Source organism: Castanea sativa, chromosome 5 (genome assembly GCF_040712315.1).
Source record: "Castanea sativa cultivar Marrone di Chiusa Pesio chromosome 5, ASM4071231v1".
In the NCBI taxonomy this organism is placed as follows: domain Eukaryota; kingdom Viridiplantae; phylum Streptophyta; class Magnoliopsida; order Fagales; family Fagaceae; genus Castanea; species Castanea sativa.
The window spans coordinates 27,890,076-27,916,093 of record NC_134017.1 but is presented as its reverse complement, the minus strand read 5'-3'; the positions used below and the strand labels follow the sequence as shown (position 1 = coordinate 27,916,093).

The 26,018-nt window shown below is 33.2% G+C and overlaps 2 protein-coding genes across 3 annotated transcripts; both read right to left on the bottom strand.

Annotated features, from left to right (window-relative positions):
- Positions 1-547: 547 nt before the first annotated feature.
- Positions 548-2,033, bottom strand: LOC142634505 (topless-related protein 4-like). The gene is made up of 4 exons (XM_075808818.1): positions 1,718-2,033; positions 1,562-1,645; positions 876-981; positions 548-777 (listed from the first exon to the last, which is right to left on the bottom strand). Exons 1-4 carry the CDS (start codon positions 1,793-1,795, stop codon positions 758-760), a joined length of 288 nt encoding a protein of 95 aa, XP_075664933.1. The 5' UTR covers positions 1,796-2,033; the 3' UTR covers positions 548-757.
- A 902-nt stretch (positions 2,034-2,935) lies between these two features.
- LOC142634502 (topless-related protein 4-like) lies at positions 2,936-16,238 on the bottom strand. Of its 2 annotated transcripts, none has more exons than XM_075808809.1 (14): positions 16,128-16,238; positions 15,799-15,933; positions 15,423-15,602; positions 15,146-15,259; positions 9,942-10,100; positions 9,697-9,832; positions 9,333-9,473; positions 7,115-7,213; positions 6,844-7,023; positions 6,602-6,730; positions 6,404-6,499; positions 4,033-4,224; positions 3,603-3,769; positions 2,936-3,477 (listed from the first exon to the last, which is right to left on the bottom strand). In XM_075808809.1, exons 2-14 carry the CDS (start codon positions 15,876-15,878, stop codon positions 3,300-3,302), a joined length of 1,851 nt encoding a protein of 616 aa, XP_075664924.1. In that variant the 5' UTR covers positions 15,879-15,933; positions 16,128-16,238; the 3' UTR covers positions 2,936-3,299. The 2 variants fall into 2 exon arrangements, with proteins under 2 accessions (XP_075664924.1, XP_075664923.1); XM_075808808.1 differs by having other exon boundaries at positions 15,799-15,903.
- Positions 16,239-26,018: the final 9,780 nt, after the last annotated feature.

Genomic DNA, 26,018 nt, shown 5'->3' with positions numbered 1-26,018 from the left:
ATTCACCTAAAAAAAATAATGATAACAAGGAGAAAGAGGTGGCCCTAATACCTAGAAAACTATAAGTTCTATTTATTCAAAATGATGGTAAAAAAAGAGACAAGAATATATCATATTAACTACAATGGAGGTTGAGGGAGAAGGGGGGAACCCATACCCGTACAGGCAAGAGGCAGTCAGGAAGCCGCAGGGAACAAAGTTGAGATGGTTGATTGAATTCAGTTGGCTTACAAACCTTAGATTTCTCCACTTCATTGGGTTTTGTATCTGGAGAACTGCTGCTATAAGAAACTAGAACCTTTGCAATAGTTGTAGGAGCCACTCTAGAAGTATTTTCAATAGAATGCAAAAGTCGTACACCATCAGCATTTGCAAGTATTTTGATTCCTTTCTCACTTGTTGATACAGCAAGAAGTACCCCTTCCTTGTTAAATTGAATGCAAGGAGAAACTTAAAAGATATTCAAGGTAAAATTGTTTAATTATAAAAACAGCTTCAAAATAATGCCAAGCACATCAAGAAAAGGGCTTCCATGGGCATTACCGGTAATCCACCCTCTGCAGCAGTAGTTGTCAAGATGTTACCTTTGTCCATGTCCCAAAATTTTATTTTAGACTCATCACTAGTAGCCAGGAACCGGCTTTTCATTGTATCAAATTGCACAACCCCCACAAATTGCTTCCAAAGACCATGATATACGCGCTTGATAGCCTCCTTACATTTATTCCATTCCACAAGGTATGATTCTCCTCCATTGCTAGTCCCACATATAAATAGCTTATGATGCACACAAAAGAAACATGAGCAATCACCCAATCATAGTGAAAATTTGAAGGAAATAAACATATGGATCAGTAGTAAAACATCATTACTACCGTGTCCCGTCAGCGCTGTAGGCCATTCTCGTGCAAGATTGGCCCCAAGCGACATAGTCAACTCTTGAACAGCAGTTATCGTAAAAATATCCACTGAAATGATGAACTGTTGGAAGAAAGGAAATCTTGATTGATCTAAACCAAGTCCACACTAATAGGGGGAGGGAGGAGACCAAGTTGCAACTCAAAAGCTTCACATTTCCCCTTTTTTTTTAAACAAAAATTCAAAAGTTAACGGAAAAGGACGGAATGAATAGTGCCATTTTTAGTAAATTACAATACACACACACACACACACACATATATATATATATATATATATATATTAATAATAAGGATTATTAATGAAATCATAGAAAATACTTCAAATGGAAAAAAGAAAAAGAAAATGTAAATTCGAGAAAACAAAAGCAACATATAAAGGGAAGAAAGAAATCTTCCTCCTCCAACTCTTTTTGCTACTCCTTGTTTTGATTAATGCATGAGCCTCCTCTGCAAGCAAAGCCTTAGCATATAATAAGTGCACCAGAATATTTAGGTGAAGCTTCTTAACCATGAATAATAGCCTCAGCCTAAAAATCTAGCTGAGGCATGAGAAACAAGCCTTGGATGTCTCTCAAGAAGAAAATTAAAGAAACTGTCAACCACCAAAAGTGCAAATAAAATAAATGAATCGGAAGGTTAACCTTAGGATGAGGACACACAGAATAAACTGGTGCTTCATGCCCTTCTAACGTGTACAGCTTATTACCAGTGACAGCATCCCACACCTACACAGAAATGAGCTTTCACAAATGGAGTCCAACCTTGTTATTATTTTGAAAGAATATGCCAAAGTAAACCTTGATAGTCCTGTCCTCTCCGCAACTTATAATGGATAGTTGTCTGTTTCGATTTGAAAAGGCAAGATCATTAACCATTCTGAGAAGAGCGTCAATCTGGAAAAAAAAAAAAATCACTAAAATAACCGGCTAGCATTACACTTATATAATCACTAAAAACTATGCAACACGTGCACACACATAAATATATAAATACACACGTCTGTGAGTACACACATTTATAAGCAATGTTAGGACCATGCAAAGTTGTATAACTTTTGTCACAACTCGTGGCGTGGCGTGTCGTGAGTAATAGAAATGTGTTTTTACATGAACCCATCATCACACCTCTACTACTCATAACTCACCACACTTTAGTGAAGCATGCACAAACAGATAACTTTATGTGATCTTAACATTTCTCCTAAATAAAAGTGGTTGAGGAAAAATATAATACTTAAAAAAAAAAAAGTTAACTAACACTAAAAGTAAAGATTATTAATTCAATTTCTTCTTTGAGACTTAACATTATGTAATTTTATTTCATATAAATAACTTCCTACATTATGACTTTTAATCATATCAATAGGCAGCTGTCATACAAAATTAAGAATTTTAAAGATTTTACATTTACAGTACAAAATGCAATTTAAGTCAAATATTTGTATTGTCTCTATAATATATTTATATAGCTTCATTCTCATTATAATATTTCTATTTATTTTTGTATAATCCGATAGTTACAATAAAGGAAAAGATAATTTAAATTCTAAATGTTTTCATCAAAAATACCAAAAAATATTAACCAATTAACTGACGGGACTCTTGACAATAAGATAACCTTTTTGTGACATGTATTTGTATTTTTCTTTTTTTCCCCAAGAGAATGATGAAGAAAAATGGTGAATATAATTGGTGCTTTTCATTTTTTTTTTTAAACTCCAAAGAAAAGTCGTATTCCTTCCGCATGAAATCAATTTTCTTTTCCTTTTCCCTCGCCAAAATGACCAGAGACATCTCCACACAAAATGACCCTCGTTCTTAAACTAAGATTTGTTTGAACCAGTCATGCCTTGGATCATTTTACACATTCGTGACATTGGACATTGATGATTGATTCATCAATTCGAAGAGTGCAGCACTGCAATCCCAAATGTACAAAACATGGTGGTTGCACAAACATAAAGCAAATAGGTATAGAGGGTGCTTGACCAATTAAAGCTGATAAAAAGGAATAACTAAATAAGTTAAAAAGTTCAATCAATACCTTCCACTATCATGACAAATTTTGCTGAGTTCCTAAACATTCAAGATTATTATTCAGTATTATTTTAAGAGGTAAATATGTCTCCCTCTGCCCTAATAACATCTCTCCTCTATGCCTCTTCTATCGTAATATCAACACTACTGTACATTTTCTTTTGTATGTATTGAACCTTGGAAGAATTTCTAGTCTTAAACCACCGGTTGATGAAAGCTTTATCATCTGAGCACCTAAAAGCCTAAATATTTGCAGTTCCCTTTTGTAATAAAAAAGGGTCTATAAAATTGATGTGTGCATTACTGTGCATTACTATGCATGCTCATTAGTTAAAGCCCTGAATCATCCTGAACCAGCTGCAGAGTTGATGCTAGGACCAACACCACTTTCGAGTGGAGGTGCGACACACCATCTTCCCCCTGATTCTGGGGGCTCAATAACATGTACTCCACCATCAGTTAGTCCAATTGCAAATTGATTAGGTTCAGACGGATGAGCTGCAATAACAACTGGATAAACCCTAGTGATGACCAACAGTAGCATCAGTTAGAAGAAAGCAAACTGTGGAGTATATGAATTTACTTTGATTACAAGCACCCATAAACCATATAGTTCTTAAGAGTTATGAACAACATCAAGGCGCACCTGGGATTAAGAGGTATATATGCAGCAGGAGTAATCCTAGACCTCAGTTGGAGGGTTGTGGCAGTAAGGACACACACACTACCATCTTTAATGCTTGCGTAGATTAACTGGCCATCACATGAATATGTAGCATCTGTGACTGTACCACTTGATTCTGGAGGAAACCACTGTCACCAATAAAATTTATTAATAAAAAAAATTAATACCAAGGTATTTTCAACATAACTAACTACCGGTGATGCAAAAAAATAACCGGTTTTCCCTCCATAAAAAGCATGCAGATTTGAGCATTTATAGAGCTATTTTCAACATAGGAGGTATTGGCTCCATTCTTTTTCAGCATAAAATATTTTCAGAAAAAATGTTTTGTGTCTTCCAATGTTCAGTGTGTCGCAATCGAAATTGCTAGTTATGCCTCACAGTCACAGACCTGCATAAGGCAATCCAACCTTGGTGCCTCATATATGGCTATTTGAGTTTCATGGACAGCCAGTACATGTATCTGATCTTGGTGAAATTGAACACTGGCTGGTGCAAGAGGAGGAGATGATTCTCGTCCATGGGGAATATACAAGAATTTTCTAGTATGCATCTCCCATCCATCCATGCTCCACACACACAACTGGAAATCAGTACCCAAAAATCAAAAAAATAAAAATAAAAATTAATATTGCAATTTTTTTCAATTCAGTCACCCATGCACATAAAATCAAGACATAATACAATAATATTTCTCATTTCTAGCATTTGCAACCACACCTTAATGAAAAGTTAAGTACACTAGAATTTCATGATGCTTCTTAACAAGCATCACCACACAGCTGGAATCAGTACACAAAAAAAAAAAAAAGTATTAATATGGCACATTTCTTCAAGTCAGTCACCCATCCAAGTAAAATCAAGATACAACACAAAAATATTTCTGATTTCTTGCATCTGCAACTATGATGCAGTGGAAAATAGAATGCTTCATATTAAAAGTGAGAAACTCTTTGATTCATTGATTGGGTGGATAGTGAGGAAGAAGCATCTCAAGCTTAGGAGGGAGAAAAATTCTCAGCCTCAAACATGAGACTCAAAGACGTAATTTTTCATTCAATGTCAAAAAGCTTCCTTTAAAATGGCTGAACATTGCTATTTATACACCAACAAATTAGTTAGGACAACATAATAAAAAGAAACTAACTCATAAGCATATGTAGATGAATTAGTCACATGCTAAAATAATTACAAGCTATACATAACGCAACATTTATCCCACATGTCTAAATCAATTAAGCACATGTCTAATCCTAATCAATTGTGCACACAGTTAAAATATTTGATCACATGTTCTAAAAGATAGCCTTGCTTGAAAAGTAAACTTGGCCACACAGTTAGTCCTAGTGGAGTGTCTTGATTCTGCCACCTTATGGCCACATCATCCAGTCACACTCAGCCACATCATTATGCTTGCTTCATATGAATAAGGGATTAAGGGCATCAAATTAACTGCATCAAACTACACCTTCTGGAAAATTGAGTACAGGAAGCTTGCATGACGCATCTTAATAAGCGTCAAGCTACATACTCAACTTAAAATAAACCTACAGTTTGATGAAGCATATACTCTGGTTGCAATGATTTATAAAAGAGATTCAAAAATAATTGAGAAAACTGTACAGTAGATGCCAGTGTTTGCATTATCTCATACTACCAAAAAACCAAAAGCACGATATAAAGCACATGAAAAAAAAAATGTTATTCCAAACAGACATGCTTTTTTTCTATGATAGAACTTTCACAGAATCAAGAATTTTTTCCTCTATATTCGGACATGTAGACTGAACATAAGCATAGATATCGATAAAATTTAAAGCTCCTTCTCCTGAAATATTCTTCAGAAAATTAAAAGCTTCAATGTTTCTGTAGACTTTGACTAGTTGTTCTTAGTTTCAGGAAACCTCAGCTTTAATTATCACATTATAAATTCAGCTTAAAGTATTACAATTATTAACATTATTCTACAATTGACCTCTTCCATGAAACAAAAATTCCAGACTAGAGTTCTGACACCTACATGCCAAAAAATTTTCGCGCTTGACTCACCTTTGGCTTCTTTCTTCTAATATAAATCCATGGACAATGACCAGACTAAAATTTATGTGTATCCAAATATATAATACAGGAAAAGTCAGTTGTATTACTTGGGAAAATATTTGCAAAACACCCAATCTTTATTGTTGTGCACATAAAATTTCTTTTGGTCAATTCACTTCAGTGCAATTTGTAAACACAAATAATGCATTCAACTTTGAACGATCACCATAAATGAAGCACCAAAATAAAATTAAAAACACATAGGAAGCCACATAAGAAGATGAGATTTGAAATCAAGTACAACAAAGGAGACAGTAGACAAAAACAAGTAAAGGAACAAACTCAAAGTAGGAAAAAAAAGAAGAAGGGAAAATTCGATAAAATATTATATGCAAATATGTCATGTCAAATTAGACATAGAGTTGAAAAATCAGCCCAGTACATATTAATAGTAATATATTAGAAGGTGACATTGCACTAAAATATGAAAAACTCAAAAATAAAAAAGGTACAGGGCCATTGCCTCTTAGGCCCTCAGGCAGTTTACACATTTATGAATCATAAAATGACAGCTTTAAATGTTATTTTCCATTAATTAAGCCTCTTGTGTTCACCATAGAAACTCACAGGTATATACTCATGCAAGTACACCCCACAAGCATGCACACACAAGCTCATAGAGAGAGAGATTCTATTCATTTCACAATTTTTAAAGAATATACCTGAACATCAGCTCCTGATGATACAAGAACATTTAAAACATTAGAAAAGGTTAGGCCAGTTACTCTGTTCTGATGACCTTTGAGCTCGCTTTTGACCTGTCCAAATATCACATAAAAAATTTTAAGTGTCACTATTTAGAATTTCATAAACACATTTCATGTTGGTTGAATAATATAGGTCTTTGTTCAAGCTACTACCTCATCAATTCTGATATTGTAGATATGAATCGAATAATCATCAAAGCCTATGGCAACAATGTTGTTGTCATTTGGGTGGAAAGCAACAGATGTTGCCGCAGGTGGTGGGGACATGAATGTTGTCATTGTCTGCACAACAAATGCTTGGGTTCATTTAAAGATGGAGTAAAAAAGTCGGAATGTGTTCCCATTATAAACCTTTTGACCCCTAGAAAGGTACTAGATATATTAAATGACATTACCTTGAATGTAGTTATATTAAAAAGGGAAAATTTTCCACCAGACGTTGACAAAAGATAAGAATCATTCTTCGAAAGAGCAAAACATGGAACAGCATGTTCAAGACGTGTGTCACTTATATCATTGGTCATTAATATTCCATTGGGCGGTTGCCACAATTGTGGTGGCACACTAGAAGTTGCCTACAATAAGCGAAGCATTAGTAAAGTGCTATGTGTATTACAATAACAATATAGTTGGGCATGCTGCCCTTAATAACAAAGGCATCCATACCTTCCCATCACTTGTCTGCCATTTCCAAAGTTTGTGTACAGCATTAAATGCTAATGCCAAAATGGCACCTCCCATGTGTGTATATGTCAACCCAATAATCTGAAATGGAAAAGGAACTGTTACAATTGAGGAAAAAAAAACATCATAGAATTAACTTGAGGGATTCTTTCTTTGACCTCCTTCCTCTCCATTTTAGAACATTAACTCAAAAACATTACTTAAGAATTCTGGGAAGTGGATAGTAAACTTAAACCAGGACGTGATTGACAGTAGACAAATACAGACCCATGGACTTGAAATAAGTTCCTATTTTGAAACAATACAAACAAATAAAATTTCTATAATATTGAAAAAGGAGACTAAAGTATATGATTTAATAACCGCTAGGTAGACTTAAACATCAGTTTGGCCAGTTTAAGCCTGAAAATGATCCAACAGGCTTATAATTCAAAAGCTATAGACTTATATTCAAAGTACACAATCAATAAGTGATTATCTATATTTAAAATATAATATGAACAATAAGAACAGGATGGGTTACCATGTCAGAGAATTAATTTTTTGGAAATTAATTTCAGAATATGATAGGTCCATGAGCCTAAATAAAACACATACTGGAAATACAAAGTGATACCAGAGCTGAAAAATTTGTTGGGCCAATCAAATTTTAATCATATATGTTAAGGGTAGTTTCAAATTAAATCGAATAGTCTCAAGGTTTCAAATTAAACCCTAAAGTATAAGATTGTTACAAAATAAACCTTATTGTTTTGCTAATTTCAAATCAAATCCTAAAGTTTTAATATCATACCCTAAAGTATAGGATTCAATTTAAGAATAACAAAACTATAGTGTTTAATTTGTAGAATTATTTAATACTTCGAAACTATTGGATTTAACTTGAAGTCATCCCTAAAGTACAAGGTTTAAAACGTAAATTGTTCCAAATTTTTTTGTAAGAAAAAATAAAGTAGAAACTTCGTTTCTATAAAACCAAAGATAACCAACATATATAATAACCATGTGTATGACCTACTATCAAACGGACAACACTTGATCCTAGAGTGCTAAGATCATCGATAGGGAGAAATGGGCAACACTTATAGAAAACAAATTTGTCATAAGACCTGCTCTAGGAAGACTGGTAAGGTAATTATTAGCATCTCTATCACTGATCACACATCAAAACTATGACAATTTAAAACATAACATCTTCCATTAATCCAACACTTCCCATCCATCTAGTTTTTTATAATCTGCATAACAGTGGAAAAGCTTATAATAAAAAGCTATTGTGGGTGCATTCAAGATTTAAAGCAGAGACTTAAGACAAATTAGCCAAGTAGCATAGTGTTTCAAAAAATAAAAATAAACAAAACAACATATTAAGCTTTGTAGAGCAATGGTAGGATGATGAGAACACCAACAAGGCTTTGAGGGCCTTTGAGGCACAATATACAGTGTCAGTGAACCATGTGGTCAGAAACAACTATTTTTATAAGAATGAGGTCAGAAACAATTTAATTTCTTGAAGTGCACAGTTATGTAACAGTCTACAAACAAGGTGCAACAAAAATAGAATTGGTTAAAATGGATGGTACTAGTGCCCTGCAACCACAGAATCTCCATGAAATTTTCATCAAAGCATGGATCATGGATGTATTAAAAAACTTAGTCTATGACTTGACTAGCAAAACATGAGTATGAGGGCAGCCGCACTCTGTATGACATTATCTGGCAAGAGATGAATACACCCTCCACTAAAGTTGCTTGCATGTGATCCACTGTGGCACTAACAGTACTATACTAATCCAGACAAGAAGATATTTCATCAATTAATAATACAAAAGAAAAACCATTCACAAACAATCCAAAATGATCCCAACAAAATGGACTTGAACTTGCTGCAATATGCAATCATGTAAGCATTGATTCCCCCCACCCCCCAAATAAATGGATCAAGATCCCTCACACTCTTAGTACATAGTCATCAATGATCATAGGAAAAACTTAATCTGATCATTATTTTCAATGAAATATAGAAGTAAATATGGAAATATTTTGGCACACCCCTGCCTTGGAAGAAAAAGTATTTTTTTTTTTTTAAAGTCGCCCAACTACCTAGAAAACTAAAGTTCAAATTATGCAGAATGATGGTAGAAAAAGAGAGGAATTACATCATATTAACCTCAATGGGGGTTAGGAAAAATATACTTACCTTTACAGGCAAGTGGCAGTCAGGAAGCCGCAAAGAACGAAGCTGAGATGGTTTGTTGAGTTCAGTCAGCTTCCAAGCCTTAGATATCTCTTCATCAGAATATTTTAATTTTGCATCTGGCAGGCTTCGGCTATCTCCATTCTAATGAATATAAAGAATTAAAAAAATGGACAAGAGAAAAACACATTGAGGTCCCAATGAAAGGTTTAACACGTGATTGTGCTGGCTGAAATGGCTAAAACAAATAGACAGCCAGGTAATATTGTTGATAAATATAGAAAACCTTTATCCCCAAAATAGAAAACTTATTATATTTGACTTACACCATTAACACCTAGTGGAGGAAAGGCAGTAAGGCACTAACTTTTGGAATGGAATCCGCTAGAATTGCTACGGGAAGATAAGCACAAGGTGATTCTAAGCAAGTGTGGTCCGCGAAAAGGGTTCTGATGTCAGGGTTGAGCCTTGGGCGCTTGCAGAGATGGTGCTGCCAATTTAAGCTGCAATATAACAAGAATAACAATAGAAACAATCAGAGAAGGCAACAAAAAATTGACATTCCTATTGAAGGAAAGCATAAATAGTTATTTAGGAGACTGTTTTAATTACCTCTGATTGATTAATGCCCTCAGCCTCAAGTTCTTTAAGGTGGGAAATTGAAGCTTATCACGGAAAAGTGGATTTGCCTCAATCAACTTTTTTAGCACAGCAAGCACTATAGCTCTTGCTGACTTAGTATCCCCATACTTGGATAGCTGCTCCTTCTCCCTGAAGAAGACAAATGTTTGCATGAAGCTTCATATATCAGAATTAAGCTATAAGTCCCACTTTCTTTGAATCCAGCATATACAAAAAAAATTAAAAAATTAAAAAAATTGGAAAATATTTACGCTGAAACAAACAAAGCCTTATTTTAAGCAGAAAAGTATTGAATAACATCTTTTAAAAGGTGCTGGGTGTAATTTTGGAAAGTAATAGCTTTTTATTTGAATACTAAATTATTGAATGCTCTCTTTGGAAAAAATTGAAATAATGATGATGAGATAACAAAAAGGGATAGGGGGATAATGTAGATTTGTACATGAATGGAGGAACAAGAGGTATATGTCTAAAATTAGATTCTCTGTTATTTAATGAAATTCATCAAGCTTGATAGATAGATAAGTTAAATAGATAGATAAAGATGTAGCAGTATCATATACCATCCCTTCCTTGTCGCACACTTTGACAAATTAATTTCAAATCACAATTCACAACTGTGACTCATTTTTTCTTTCTCCCTGTAGATAACTTGTTTCCAAGCAGGTCAACACTTGGTACCCTCATCTAACCCCATGTACAATTTGCTCAAAAGCTACAGCAACAAGCCTAGAACAATCCATTTTGTTTTGGAGTCCAGAAAGGACACAACATCTTGTAAACATTTATTTTATACAATCTTTTTTTTAAAAAAATAAGTAAAAAGGATGTATATTCAAAAAGCTACCTCATGCAAAAAAAGCATTAGGCAGACCAAAGATTTCAGAAAAAGAAATAAACAGGCAAGAAAAGCTAATTACAAAGGAGAGAACTAAGGAACAAACGGAGAGAATCACTAGAGGTGAGTCCCCAAGCCCTAGACCATTCAAAAAGAGAACCACTAAAAGAAGCAAGCAACTGGTCATCGGATTTGTCCATGTCCTCAAAAGTCCACCAATTTTGCTCCCTCCAAATACACCACATTAGGCATAATGGAACTAAATTCCAAATACTAGAAGAGTGCTTTCCAAACCAATTCAACCAACCAAAAAGAGTATCTGCAACCGATCTTGGCAAGACCCATGAAATCCCAAAAGATCTAAAAACTAAGCTCTACAACCGATAAGCTTTTTCACAATATGATCCACAGTCTCCCCATTACAACGACACATAATGCACCAGTCAACAATATCAAGGCCTCTACCCCGCAAATTGTCATCTGTAAGAATCTTATCCCAAGCTGCGGTCCAAACAAAGAAAGAAACGCGCCGAATAGGCTTAACCTTCCAAATACCTTTCCAAGAAAATATAATGGGCAAGGGACCTCATAGCTTATTATAAAACGAGCGGATATCAAAATCCCCATTCTTTGTCAACTTCCATCTCATACGGTCTCCATTCTCAGTTGGAGGTAAATTAAATCCCAAGGTACGAAGGATTTCATCTACAACACCCCTCTCCCAATCATTTGGTTCCTGAATTAAATGAACATTCCAACTTCTTTGTTCCTCTATCCCCAACAATTCAAGAGAAGAGGCCACAAATGCCTCTCTATTAATAGCAATCCCATGCACAACTGGGAAGGTCAATTGGAGTTATAAATCCCCACACCACCAATCTGTCCAAAACTTCACTCTATCCCCCACCCCTATCTCAAACCGAATATTTTTGCTAAAACCAACCCAACCTTTCTGGATACTTCTCCACAAACCACACCCATGTACATCCCTACCCAGCTTGGAAGACCATCGCACTCTTCCCCAAACTTCAAAGCTACAACCCTTCTCCAAAGCTGTATCTCCTCAACCCCAAACCACCATAACCATTTTCCTAGTAAGGCTTTCCTTACTCCCAAACCACCATTTGCCATAGGCGCATGCAGCTTATCCCACCCCACCAAATGTGTCTAAGCTTGGTAGAATTCCCAATGGACACTAGGCAAAGTTGTATTTAAGGACTGATGATGTATAAATGATTCATATGAGCACAGAAAGGAGGTGCTGGCATTCTGCCATAGGCATCACACTATTCATTCCTTGTATAGAAAGGGTGAATAAAATAGGGCAAGAATGGTGTAGTTATGTCTCCGCTAAAATCTTATCTTGAATGAAATGACAATCTACTTTGATGTGCTTGGTCCTCTTATGGAATACACAATTGAAAGCAATGTGTATAGCAGCTAGGTTATCACAGGATACTGGAATAGGTAGGTACTGTGAAGCATAATCCTAAAAGAAGTGTTTTAGCCATGTTAGTTCACTAGTAGCATGTGCCATTGTTCTATATTATGCTTATGCACTCGATTGAGCAAATACATTTTGTTTCTTAGTTTTCCATGTCACAAGATTCCCTCTCAGGGTGGGATATCCCATGGTAGATTTTCTCTCTGAAGGTAATCCTGCCCAATTTGTATTGGCATAACCTTCTACCTTAAGATGAGTATTATTCATAAATAATATGCCCTGACCTAAGGCTTTCTTCAGTTACAGAATATCTGAATACTAGCATCCCAATACAGGATCCCCCACAAGGCTTCTAAGAACTAACTTATCAGTTATCACGGTAACAGCAAATAAAATATCCGGCCTTGTGATGGTGAGGTAGTTAGTTCCCCAACCAGCAACGGTGTCAGCTAGGATCGAAAACATTTCCCTATCACATTAAGAGTTTCTGATTTGGGCCCATAGGAGTATCCACAGGGCCAGAACCCAACAATCTAGTCTCCTCAATGATATCAAGCACATATATCCTTCAAGATTAACTGGTGCTGTGCTTGGATTTTACCCCTCAATACCTAATAAGTAGAGGAGCTCACCAAGGTCTTTAGTGTGAAATTTCGCTCCAGGAATTGTTTCAATCAAGTAACACCATCAGAATCATTTCCCGTAATTACTATAGTATTCACATAGACAATATGCGGCATGTAACTGACATCAATATGTAAGTGGAAAACTTAATGACCCATTTGTCAGCGATGGAGGCTGAAGCTTGAGACTCCCTCAAAGAACTTTCCAAACCAAGATCTTAGTGACTGCTTGAAACTGCATAATGCCTTTTTTAATTTACAAACACTGCTATAATACTCCCCCTAAGAAATAAACCCCAGTGGTTGCCCATCTAGACTTCCTCAAGAAGATCACCATGAAGAAAAGCATTCTTGATATCTATCTAATACAGCAATCAATCATGGTTGGCAACAAGGGATATCAGAACAGAGATGGAAGACATCTTGGCCACTGGAGAAAATGTCTCATCATAATCAATATTATGTGGCTATGTATAGCCTTTAGGCAACTAAAAAAGCTTGAAGGTGATCAACAAAGCCATTAAGGTGAAACTTAATGGTATAGACCATTTACAACTGACAAATATGTTTGCCAAGAGGAGGAACAGATTTTGAGACATGTATAAATGGCGATTCTTTCACTAAGAAACACCATTTCATTGTGAGGACAAGTAGTTAGGTTGACAATGCCTTTGTAAAAAGATACAAGGTAAAGGATGTCTTCAAGACATATTCGTTGGCACCGTCGAATCGCAAGATACAGATTTTGTGACCAAATTAATTTTTATTTCTTTGCAAAAAAAATTGAAAGATGGACATTAAAATAGAATGATTTTTTTTATAAGAGCAACTCATAACAGTTTTTCATTAAGAACAACCAAGTCATTCAAGAGTAGTCATCTACAAATGTAACAAAATACTGAAACCGATTGGAGGCAACATGGAAAGGACCCTAAACATAGACAGATAATGAAAAGAAAAAAAGAAAAAAAGGAATCCCCAAATGAATCAAAGGCACAAGACTTAGGGCTCTAATACCATGTTAATAAATGATGTATGTATAAATGATTCATAGAAGCATAGAAAGGAGGCGCTGGAATTCTGCCACAGTCTTCATACTATTCATTCCTTATATAGAAAAGGTGAATAGAATAGGACAAGCATACCCTTGAAAGGGACAGCTGGTAGAGACTGCTCACCACCTATACAATACAAGGTAAAACCATAATATATATTCCTATTTTCTTTAACAGGGACAAAGCATAACACTAAATCAAAATTCACATCTCAAAAATATCCATACTCTCTTTAGCATCCTCACTTGTGTTTTAACACATTATTGTCTTTCCCTTCTATATTTGACCTTCACATAGTAAAAAATTCATGAAAATACCAATATCATCTACTTTTAACTTCTTGATCTTGATTTGTAACTCAAAAAGACCTTAATCTTGGTAAGCTATCAAATCCATTAAATCCAAGGACATTACATCCTCCCTACCACCTCAATGCATGTGTCTTTCAATAAAACTTCCATATTAAACTATTACCAGAAAAAAGCTGAAACTGAACAATCAACAACCAAAAATACATAATCTAACACTCTTTTCTTCTCATTTTTTTGGTTTCAAAGTATCATTTTCAATAACATTTTTTCCTTCGAGATCAAACATTGGATTTACTATTTGGAATCTAATACTCTAATACATACCAATATTTTAGATAAAATTCATATGTTAAGCCACAAGAAGAAACTAATAAAAACAGAAAAAATTTATAGATACATACACTCTTTGGATAATTGGTACTAGTACTCTATGCTACCTAAAGAAGTGCATGGCTGTGTGTTTTTATTAATCTTTGTTATAAAAGGTATAGGGAGGCACGCTACAATCCAAAAACTCCAAATAAAAAAATGTAAGCGAATCAACACACACCTAAAGATGTGCTCTTCATTAATTAATACCAACAGAAAATGCACCTTAAACAAGTTCAAGCCAAAAAATATTTCCACGAGGCACATTACATTTAAGCTTTTTCTATGATTTTTTATTCAATATTTTCTTTAAAAAAAAAAAAAACTGTCCTGTGAGTTCCAGGAATCCTTGTGTCACAATCCAACAAATCAACCCAAGTGATACAGAATAATGAACCCATTGCACCATTCTACCTTCCTTGTTTTTCAATGTCTAATAATACAGGTTACTTTGATAAAACTTAGACCACAAATCCCATAACACACGACAATATAACCTATCAATATAGTTTCACCAAGAAACATTCAACATACCTAAAGTTTCCCAAGTTTAGAAGCAGTGTCATTTCCTTGAAAATCCCTTCATTAAATTTAGAGAACTCTTTCAAGTCCTTCACAAGAATCTCCACAGCTTTAGCACGGTCATGCCTGCAAAACAAAAACAAAATCCCAAAAAGGATAAGAATAACCACCTAGACAAAGTCATTATTCCCTGAAAACTTAGCGATACACAATTCATTTTGTGCAAAAAAGCATTAGCAATTTTTACATTACTTAAAAAAAGAAAAAAAGAAAAAAAGAAGAAAGTTACCTATCCAGTGCTTCAAGGTATTTTTGCTTTCGAATCTCGAAGAAAATCTTCATTGAAAATTTATTATCATCGACCTTAGTAAACCCAGAAATGTACTGCTCCACCTCGTCCCATTCACCATTGCTGACACATTCCTCAAAATACCTCATATTGAAGTAAAACCCCGACTCTTTCTCCAACCTTCATTCACACACACATACCCAAATACACAATCAGCATCAAAGCAAAGCGAGCCCAACAATAAAAAAAAATTACTGAATGCTTGAAAATCTCACTATACTCATCATTTGGCACCAGTGAAAACTGAAAACCAAGAAAACACAAACTTGCATAGAAAAGAAAACAACACAGAATAGACAGGAAAAAGAATCCATACTTGTGAACAGTGTCCTTGAATTTCTCTTCGTCCAGAAACTGAAGTATCAGAAAAACAGCTTCTCTGTTCAGCGAAGACATATTTTCTTCCTATCCAAACACCCGCCTAAAAATTAAGTAAAATAACCGATCATTCCTAATATCACAACAAAAACCACACAATTTAGGGTTCCAATTCCCACAATTCCAAACCAAAACCAAAACCACTCACAATCATCATATTCATACTCATATATCATATACGCACATACTGATACAAAATATACCTGCATACATACATGCATACCTACATACATACATAATATATGGTATATATATATATACACACACCTTGCTTGGTTGAATTGAGTTGGAGAGAGAAAGTAGCAGCGAAAGAAGACTGAGAGAAAGAGAGAGTGAGCGAAGAAGAGAAACTGAAACCGAATGAAAATGAGCAGCAATGATAAGAACTCTGTTTTATATATATATATATATATATATATATATATATATATTCTCTCTCTTCCTAAATTCTCTCTCACAGCAAGTGACCCACTTATGCATAAAAAATAAAAAGGGAAAATGGTTTCACTTTTATAAATTTTAAGTAATAAGTTGTTTTTAATTTTAATTTAATTTATTATTAAAATTAATTTTTTCACCCATAAATGGATACTTTTTCCTTACATGAATTGTAATTCTCATAATAAATTTAATTAATAAAATTTATAATTATGTGAAAGGGAGGGGTATGCATTTATGATCCTCTTGGAGTACTTAATAATGAGAATGTTATTAATGTAGCACTTTTCATATATATGCTCGTGTGATTATTACTTCATTTTTTTTTAAAGTGATATTTTCATAACATTTTCACAATAAATCATAAGTAGTAGGTTATTATTGGTTCTAATTTAAATTTATAACTTAAATTACTTTTTTACATGCTTGCAACAACTAATAATAATCTATCACTTAATATTTGTTATAAAAATATTGTGAACATAATAACTCCCTCTTAAAAAGCCTATTTTTCCCCCTTTCACATTTAAAGGAGATGGACAAAATTTAGTTATGGTTTTTGTTGTAGCCTAATAAATGTTGCAATATAGGGGCTATCTTTGGTAAATGCTAAGAATTTTGTAATTCAATTGATTAGTATCTTTGGATATATTCATGACATTCAAGATTTAGATCCCGCCTCCCTCGTTATAACTATTAAATTATCAAAAAAGTAATAATTTCTTTGTTGGATCAACATATGCTACCATAACACTAAAATAAATAAATAAGTAAGTAAATCTACGTATGATACCTATTATGATGCCGAATAACTATTTAATGATTTGGAGAGACTCATTAATTATGTGAGACTGTAGAACATGCATATATTGTGCTCCGAAAGTACTAAATTGATGACAATTGTCTATCGCATGTATTTAAATTTTAGCATTTAAAAAAAAGATTCATGAAAGAAAGATGTTGAAAATTAAAATGTCTTGTTAATGGGTGCACTAAGACATAAGTTAAGTGATATCATATGTTAATTGACACTTTTCACATCCTACCTTTCTCGATTATTAAAAGAAAAAAAAAATGTTCATTGTCATTGATTCACTAGTTGGTATTCATAATCTTAATTGAGAGATGGTAGATATGCTAAAAATTTTATTATATAAATTTTACAAATTGATGCGTCACCGATCACATAAAGGTAATAATTTTGTTGTTGTTGATAATCTCACATAAAGGTAATAAGATATTTATTCAATAGTTCTTTTGCATTTTTTTTTCTATTTTAATGTGGTTCAAGCATTCACATTAACGTGACTACTTTAATATTTCAGCAAATATAGAAAAAAAAAAAAAAATTTCACTTATCAGTCTCAATATTTTATCCCACATTTTTAACTTTGTGTAGTGCCCTCACCACAACTGTGACTCATTCTTTCTCGCCATACTCAAAAATGAATTTTTTTTTTGCTTTTCTCAACCTTTCTCTGCCATGACAGTATTTGATCAGCAGTGCTTCATATGACATCATGTTGTTAAGATTAAGACAATTTGTTTATGGTGGTGAGTAATGCTGAGACCACCGGATTGGGCACAATTTTGTGCCACAACTTGCCACATGGCGAGTTGTGATTGGCAAAACTTTGTCCTCACATGACCCATTGGCACACCTTTGCTAATTACGACTCGTCATGTGCGTGAGTTGTGGCACATTGACACAACTTTGCCAATTACAACTCGTTATGTGGTGAGTTGTGGCACAAAGTGATATACCTTTGCCAATCATAACTCGCCATGTGGCGAGTTGTGAGACAAAATTGTGCCTAATTAAGTGGTACTAACATAATGCTTATGGGGTAAATGCTCAAAGCATGTCATGCTTATGTCACCAGTACAAAAACAAATATAATGGATTTTTGAAATTTGTTTTGAAGTATAAATTATGTAAAATTATTTGTGGGTGACACAAGACATGGGGATTGACGGGTGGTTGCGGTTGGTTGTGAATTTTTTTTTTTTATCATAAATGTGAATAAAAAAAAAAAAAGAAATAATATTTAATTGAAATAGTGATAGAATATTAAAGCTGATGTATATTTATAAAAGAAAATGAATACTTAAACTAGAAAAAATGGAATTTTTTGAGTTAGTTAAACTAAAAATTTGAGGAGATTGATGTGAATACTCTTAGGAAAATTTTATTTTATTTTTTAAAAAGTTTTTAAAAATAACTGTTTTTTTAGATGGAAAAAATTACTAAAGTTTTAAAAATACCTTCTTCTTTTTTTGATAACAAAATTATTAAAAATACCTTAAAATATTCTTAAGATACTCATCAATAGAAGTCTAAAGTACATTAGTGTACAATAGAGGACTTCTGGAACCCATCTTCTCATCTTATAATTAATACAAGTGTCTATGTAAAATGTTGGCTCTAATTAATTAGTATAATGTCTATAAAAAGAGGATTATTAATCATTCTTTTAATGGTTATATAATAATATAATAAATCAATTAACAGTTTGTAGTTCGATCCGAAATACAAGTTCAAGTAGTAATTTGAAAATGGAGTAAGCAAAAGACAGCAATTTGTAAAACAATGCTATGGATTTTTCACTTTCGTAAGTAGGCTATAGTTTTTCTCTTAAAAAAATGTTTATATCACCAGTTATTTTGTTAAAATTGAGAGTTAATAAGGCATAAATTTTTACACGAGATAAATATATAAAATTTAAAAAAAATAATAACTGCAAAAAAATAAAAAATAATATAAAGATGGTATTGATAAACTGGTGATATGCTGATCGGTGTGAGCTAGTCAGTGAGAGGGACAACACAGGTGATGAGTTACGGAACCTTTGGTGATAAGCACGAGTGCATATCACCAGAAAGATTTGCATGCGCTTCGATTAAACGAAAGATGCTTTTCCTATACTTTTTGTTTTTGTTTTTGTTTTTTTGTTTTCCTTTAAAGGCTTATGGAAAGAGAGAAGTTATCCTGTACATTGCAGCATTATGATGGATTGTACCGTGATGATGATCACTGCTTGGGTTGAGACAAGTAGGCCATTGTGAACATCATACTTTGATCGATAATATAGGAGAAGGTAGTACATGCATCTGCTGCATGTAGAAGTTTTTCGATAATATAGAGTGTACTGATGTGATGTGTAGAAGAGATGACAGTGGAGGTGTGTATGTTGATAATAATTTAATAAAGCTACCGATACAACAAAATGTAGTTCCATCTAAGTTACATTGGGTTCAATCAATGGATGGAAACAGGGCATTGGGTGTTGAAGAAGGTGTTCTCGAACCTCCTCCGCAAGGTGGTTTTGACATTAATAATGTAAGAGAATTAGCATCAGTATATGTAAAGTTTTGCAAAATAGAAAAAGTTACTCATTTTACACAATTTGAGTAAAAAAAACACCTACATTAGTGGGTGTAAAATTGTACATTTATCCACAATTGCTATAGTAGCCGTACATATATGCAAGGTTACTATAACTCTTCTATTTATTATTTTATGTTTTTTTCTCCCTCATCTCCCTTGCCTTGTCAAACTCTCTCTCACCCATTCTTTAATGCCAAGAAGAAGAAGTCAACCATCACAACTAACCAACAACCACCACCACCACCACAACCAACCCATTACAACATCAAATTAATCCAAACACAATCAACCCAAAATTAATGAAAATCATCACAAACCCAACTTAAAATCAACTCAAAATAAAACACAACAGAAAACCCATTTGACAAAATACAAATCAACCCAAAACCCAAGCTTGCTGCCGCCATGAGAGAGAGAGTGTGCGTGTATTGAGCCATGGAAGCTTGGTAGAGAGATTTTTTTTTTTATCAGATTTGAAGAGAGCACTGATTTGATAGAGAAAGAGAGGGGGAGAAAGAGAAAGAATTTTTTTTTTTAGAAATGAAAAAGAAGAAGAAGAAGAAAGAAAGAAGATGCTAAAGAAGAAAAACATAGAAGAAGAAAGAAGCAAGTAGAAAGAAGAGGGAGAAAAAGAAAGAAAGAGAATGTATCAGAGAAGTGAGGTAAGGTGGTAGGGCTGTGTATGGGTAAGAGAAATAATAATAAAAATGTGAAAAAATATTATTTTAATAAAAGAAGGTGTATTATAGATAATCTGATGCGGGTGTTTTTGCAAATTGATCGTGTAAAATAAAAAAAGTAGATTTTTATTGTAAAATAGAAGGAAACTTTTGCACATATTGATGCTAATGCTCTAAAGATGAAAAAGAAAGGAAAGGACAACTATTAAAAGATGGAGAATTGGAAATTGGACTAGTTAAACAATCTATATATATATATTAATAGGCAAAACTTAGAGAAAGTTCAATTAGAATTCAAAATCATAATGTAATTTTGCATTGCATGTCTAAATTTATGTGTGGATCACACCATAATTATTCACTTAAATTTTTTAATTTAGCGTAAATGCACTTTTAGTCCCTATATTTTGACTTTTTCCATTTTAGTCCCTATATTTTATTCTTATCACTTATAGTCCCTAAATCAATTTATGTGTTTTATTTTCGTCATTTTCTTCAGTCAATCGACGGAAATTACTGAAATGGCAGCCGGAGACATTAAAATATTATTAAAAATGCCACGTCAGTATCTATTTTTTTTAAAAATAATTTGTCAATTTTAATTAAATAAAAAACAGAAATAAAATAAAAAATCACCAAAATTAAGATAAAAAAAACTCTCTCTAGTGTTTTCTCTTCATCTCATTTTCTTAAATTAGTTTTTTCTCTTCTCTCTCATCCGTCTCTCTCTCTCTCATTCTGTTCTCCGATCTTTCTCTCTCTCTCTCTCTCTCTCTCTCTCTCTCATTCGTGTTTCTCACTCGTGGTACCTGGTGGTGCAGTGGCTCGTGGTGGCTGTGGTGGGTTGAGATCGGGGTGGATGGGTTGAGATCGGGGTGGGTTGAGATCAAGGTGGGATGGGTTGAGATCGGGGTGGGGTGGATGGGTTGAGATTGGCTGGGGTGGGTGGATTGAGACTGACTGGGGTGGCTGGGTTTGAGGTTGGGTTGAGGTGGGTGAATTGTGAGCCGGCTGGGGTGGGTAGAGGTCGGCTTGGGTTTAGGTCAGGCTAGGGTGGGTGGGTTGAGACGTGCTGGGGTGGCTTGAGTTGGGGTGGCTGGGGTTGAGGTTGGGTCGGGGTGGGTAGAGATCGGGGTGGCTGGGGTTGAAACCGAGTTGGGTTTGGTTGTGGCGGTTGGGATGGTGGGTTGTGGCGGTTGTGATGGTTTATGGGTTTGATGTTTGTATGGAGGGTTTGATTTTTCATGTGGTGTTTTGGGTTTGCTAGAGATTGAGGGTTGGGTTTGGGTTTGTGTTCTTTGTGTTTTGGGTTTCCTCGGCATTTGATTCGTGTTCTTGGATTTGATTTTCTGGGTTTGTGTTATTTGTGTTCTGGGTTTCCTCGACATTTGATTCGTGTTCTTCGGTTTGATTTTCTGGGTTTGTGTTATTTGATTTTCTAGGTTTGTGTTCTTTGATTTTCTGGGTTTGTGTTATTGTGTTCATAGGCATTTGATTTTATTGTTTTTAATTCTGTTTTTTTTTATAGTTAAAATTGACAAATTATTTTTTTTAAAAAAATAGATGTTGACGTGGTATTTTTAATAATATTTTAATGCCTCCGACTGCCACCGCAGCAATTTTCGTCGGTTGACTGACGGAAAAGATGAAAATAATACGCTTAAATTGGTTAAGGGACTAAAAGTGGTAAAAATAAAATGTAGGGACTAAAATGGAAAAACGTCAAAATGTAAGGACTAAAAGTGCATTTACGCTTTTTAATTTTTGTGTTAAGTGAGTTAATGAGAACAAAATACTAAGAATTTAATATTAATGAACTATAAGTTTTTTTTTTTTTTAAAAAATCATATATACTCAATAAAAATCATCACACAATAAATATTACCATATGTTTTATCTTATTAAAAATTAAAAGAAAAAAATGATTATATGTAGTATTAAATTTATATAAGAATTTTAATATGTGACTAATTATGTTTACTTTAAAAAAATTTTTGACTAATTATTTATACTTTTATGATAAAATTGTGTTTAATTTTAAATGTATTAATGAGTTTGCATGGGTTACATGCTAGTTTCTTATAATGTAATATCATAGCCAAAAAATTATTTCTTAAAGAGATCGAATTATGGTATTAATAAATTGGCTTTTTACTCTTACAATTTCTGTTGATATTTATTATTTAAAAAATTATGGTGATATTGGAATTGTGGATTATAAGATCAAGACTTGTGGATTATTCACTTCTGAAAATGGATATTCTAAATTAGGTTGATACAGACCAGATATAAGAAAAGCACGTCGAATATAATCTATTTTGTTAACGTCAAGTTTATATATTTGTGAACGTAACCATGGATCACCGATCATGTATGAAAGAGGGAGCATCCATTTCGGGCGCTCATCATTGCTATTCATTGGTAAAGGTGTATCTATAAACATGTGACAGAGTCACCTCTTTTTTCTTAAAAAAAAAACAATAATTGTTTTTGGCTTGCCCATATTTTTCTAAGCTCGAAGGAAGAAAAAAAAAATGATTGGCTCACAAATGAATCTAGAAGTACCTATAATAACGCAATATTTTTGTTATTAGAAATTTTGTATCAATGTATTTCTCATAATCAAGAGCATTGTACTTCAGTGACATTATTTGGTTACTAATTACTAATCGAATCTTCCCTCCCCCACTTATATATATTTTGGTTCTCTGTCTATAAAATTCAAATTAATCTCTTTTCTCTCCATTTGTTTTGCAGATCAGGTGTATATCTTTTCATTAGCCTTTAACCCTAACAACCCAACAATTCAAATTGCAAGGTAATTGTTAAGGATAATTTCTTTTATTCCTTTTTTTTATTATAAAGTTTTACAGAATTGATTATATAAAATGAATATTTTTTTTTGGAATTAAAACTCAATTAACAATTAAATGAATTCTTGAAATATACGGTATTCATGTTTGATAGAATTGGGGAAACATGAGCAGGCATCTTTTTTATAAAACAAAGTGTACTTTGTTAAATTATATACCTGTGTTAAGGAATGAAAAACATGATAAAGAAAGTTTTATTGACAAAGTGAAATGAATATATTGTTTGGGAATTAAAACTCAATTAACAATTAAATGAATTCTTGTAACATACAGTATTCATGTTTGATAGAATTGGGGGAACATGAGGAGGCATCTTTTTTATAAAACAAAATGTATTTTGTTAAATTATACTAGCTTCTATGCACGCGTTCATGCGCATGCTCAAAAGCTATTATATTTTTTTGAGTAAAAGTTAATAATTTGCATTCATTATAATTTAGGATTATAACATTTTTCAATCACAAAAAAGTCTAGGGGTGTAATGAAAAATATATATTACCCGCAAATGCATAGCACTTATCACATCCCTAGGTTTTTTTTTTTTTTTTTTTTTTTGTAATTTGAAAATGTAGTAATCCCAAATTATAATGGATGCAAATTATTAACTTTTACTGAAAAAAAAAAAAATAGAAGAGCCATGCTCAAAGACTAGTTAAAATTTAAAAGTTTTTTTTTTTGAGAAGAAAGTATTAAGATATTTGAATTTCCTCCATAACTCCACATTTATTCTGTTTTTTAATTGGCGCAATTTTTTTCCCTAAATGGTTATCTATTTCATTTTTTTCAAGGCCATGTCTAACTAATTCCCAATAAGTCGGTTAATTTTTTTTCTTTTTTCTTTTCACTTTTATTTATACTTGCCTCTTTGTTTTTTTATTATTATTTTTTTTTTTGAATTCACGTTTCCCTTACTCCAACTCCCTAATATGAGATTTCAAGTTTTTTTTTTTTTTTTTTTCCAAATCAATTCTTCTTAATTATTTTTGATAAATTCTTCCTTATTTTGAAATTTAAGAGAGGAAAAAAAAAAAAAACACTCATACTATAAAACTATTACTATAATTTTTCATCCGTATCTCTTAAATTTAGACACTACTACTCTCCTTTTGGTTTTCAAATTGCTAACCGTATCATCACAATTTGATTGGATTATTTTTCTAAATGAAAACTGCATATCCATCACTCTCATATCTCTCTCCCTTTTCTGCTTATTCCAAACCCATTTGTTTTCACACCCTCACATGCATTCTCCAACTTCAGTTTCAATCCATGTGTGTTTTTATTTATTATTATTTTTTCTCTATTAAACTTTGGTCGATAATGGGGTTTTTTTTTTTTTTTCCCTTTTATGAATCTTTTTTTTTGATAACACAGTTGTAAATTTTGGGGCAAAGGTAGCACAATGTTTGTGGTGAAGGACTAGCACAAATACAATGATTTTTATTTTTATTTTTAATTTTTTATAATAAGTAGTAAAATTTTCTATTTTATTTTTTAATACGCTCTTTTTAAGGTTTTTTTTTTCCTCTCTCTCTCACGTCAAATAGAATTTTGTCTAATTATTTTAATATCTTTTTGTAGCATCATTCGGGCCTATGTAAAGGAAGCAATTGTGGAGCGTAGTGTCACTGAATCAATGAAGCTTTATGATGTTGATTCAAATATAATTTTGTTTTCTTCAAATTGATGAATACTCATGGACATCAAATCCTTTCGTTCCAAAGGCATTACTAGGATTCACAGGGCTACGAGGAGCATTGAATGAGAGAGAGAGAGTTCATAGGATAAGATAGAAGAAATTTCTTACCCATTGGTGATTTTTGTTTGATAAACTATGTTTGCAATTTGTTACTCATCTCCTTTATGATTCTTTTACATGTATAATTTTAATCATATATATACTTTTCCTCGCTTTTTAAAAAACAAGATCAACAAATCTAAAATTTCTCTCTTAAAATTTTAAACCTTCTTCATCTCCCTTTCACTTTTGCCTTCTCTTTTAAGAAATCTATGGGTGTTTTCACATAGGGGTGTGTAGAATATCCGCTTGACTTGCCAACTGGTCCCATCTGTAGTCGATCCGCCTGCCCTGTGCGGGTCATTAAGATAGGCGATTAGGGTTGGATGGCTTAAAGCCCTCAAAATAGCAAATTGGTTGGATAACAGATTGAAACATTGCTAGTCTGCTACAACCCAACCCGCCCGCTTAATTATACATTATATATATATATTAGTTCAAATTGATCAACCATATTTTGTCTTTAAAGCTAATCAATTCACCTGATCAATTTTTATAGTTAATCAGTAATCAAGTCCTTAAACAAAAGATAAAAAGTCAATATTGAAACCCTAAACTCACTTCAACTGTATACAACATATACTCTGTATTTAGCATTCACCTTCAGCCGCTTCCCCTCCCTCCCTCTTTTATGATGTTTTGTCTTTTTCTTCCTTAACCTTTTTTAAGCCTTTTTTTTTTTTTCCCTTCAATTCTTCACCTTCCATTAGTTGTGTTCTCTCCTAGACAACCACAAAAGTAATTGTTTTTTTTTCTTGTATTTTTTAATGTTAGCATCTATATTTTTATTGAGTATTGTAAGGTCCCGTTTTGACACCTAAGCCCAAAGGATGAAGGGAAGTAGGCCCAAAGAGTCCAATATAATGAATTTGTAGAGAGTGTGTTGGAAAACTAGGCTTTAATGAGTTGGACAACAATTATAATGGGTCGAGATGACAAAAACATAAAGATGTAATGAGTTTATCTAAGAAAAATCGTCCT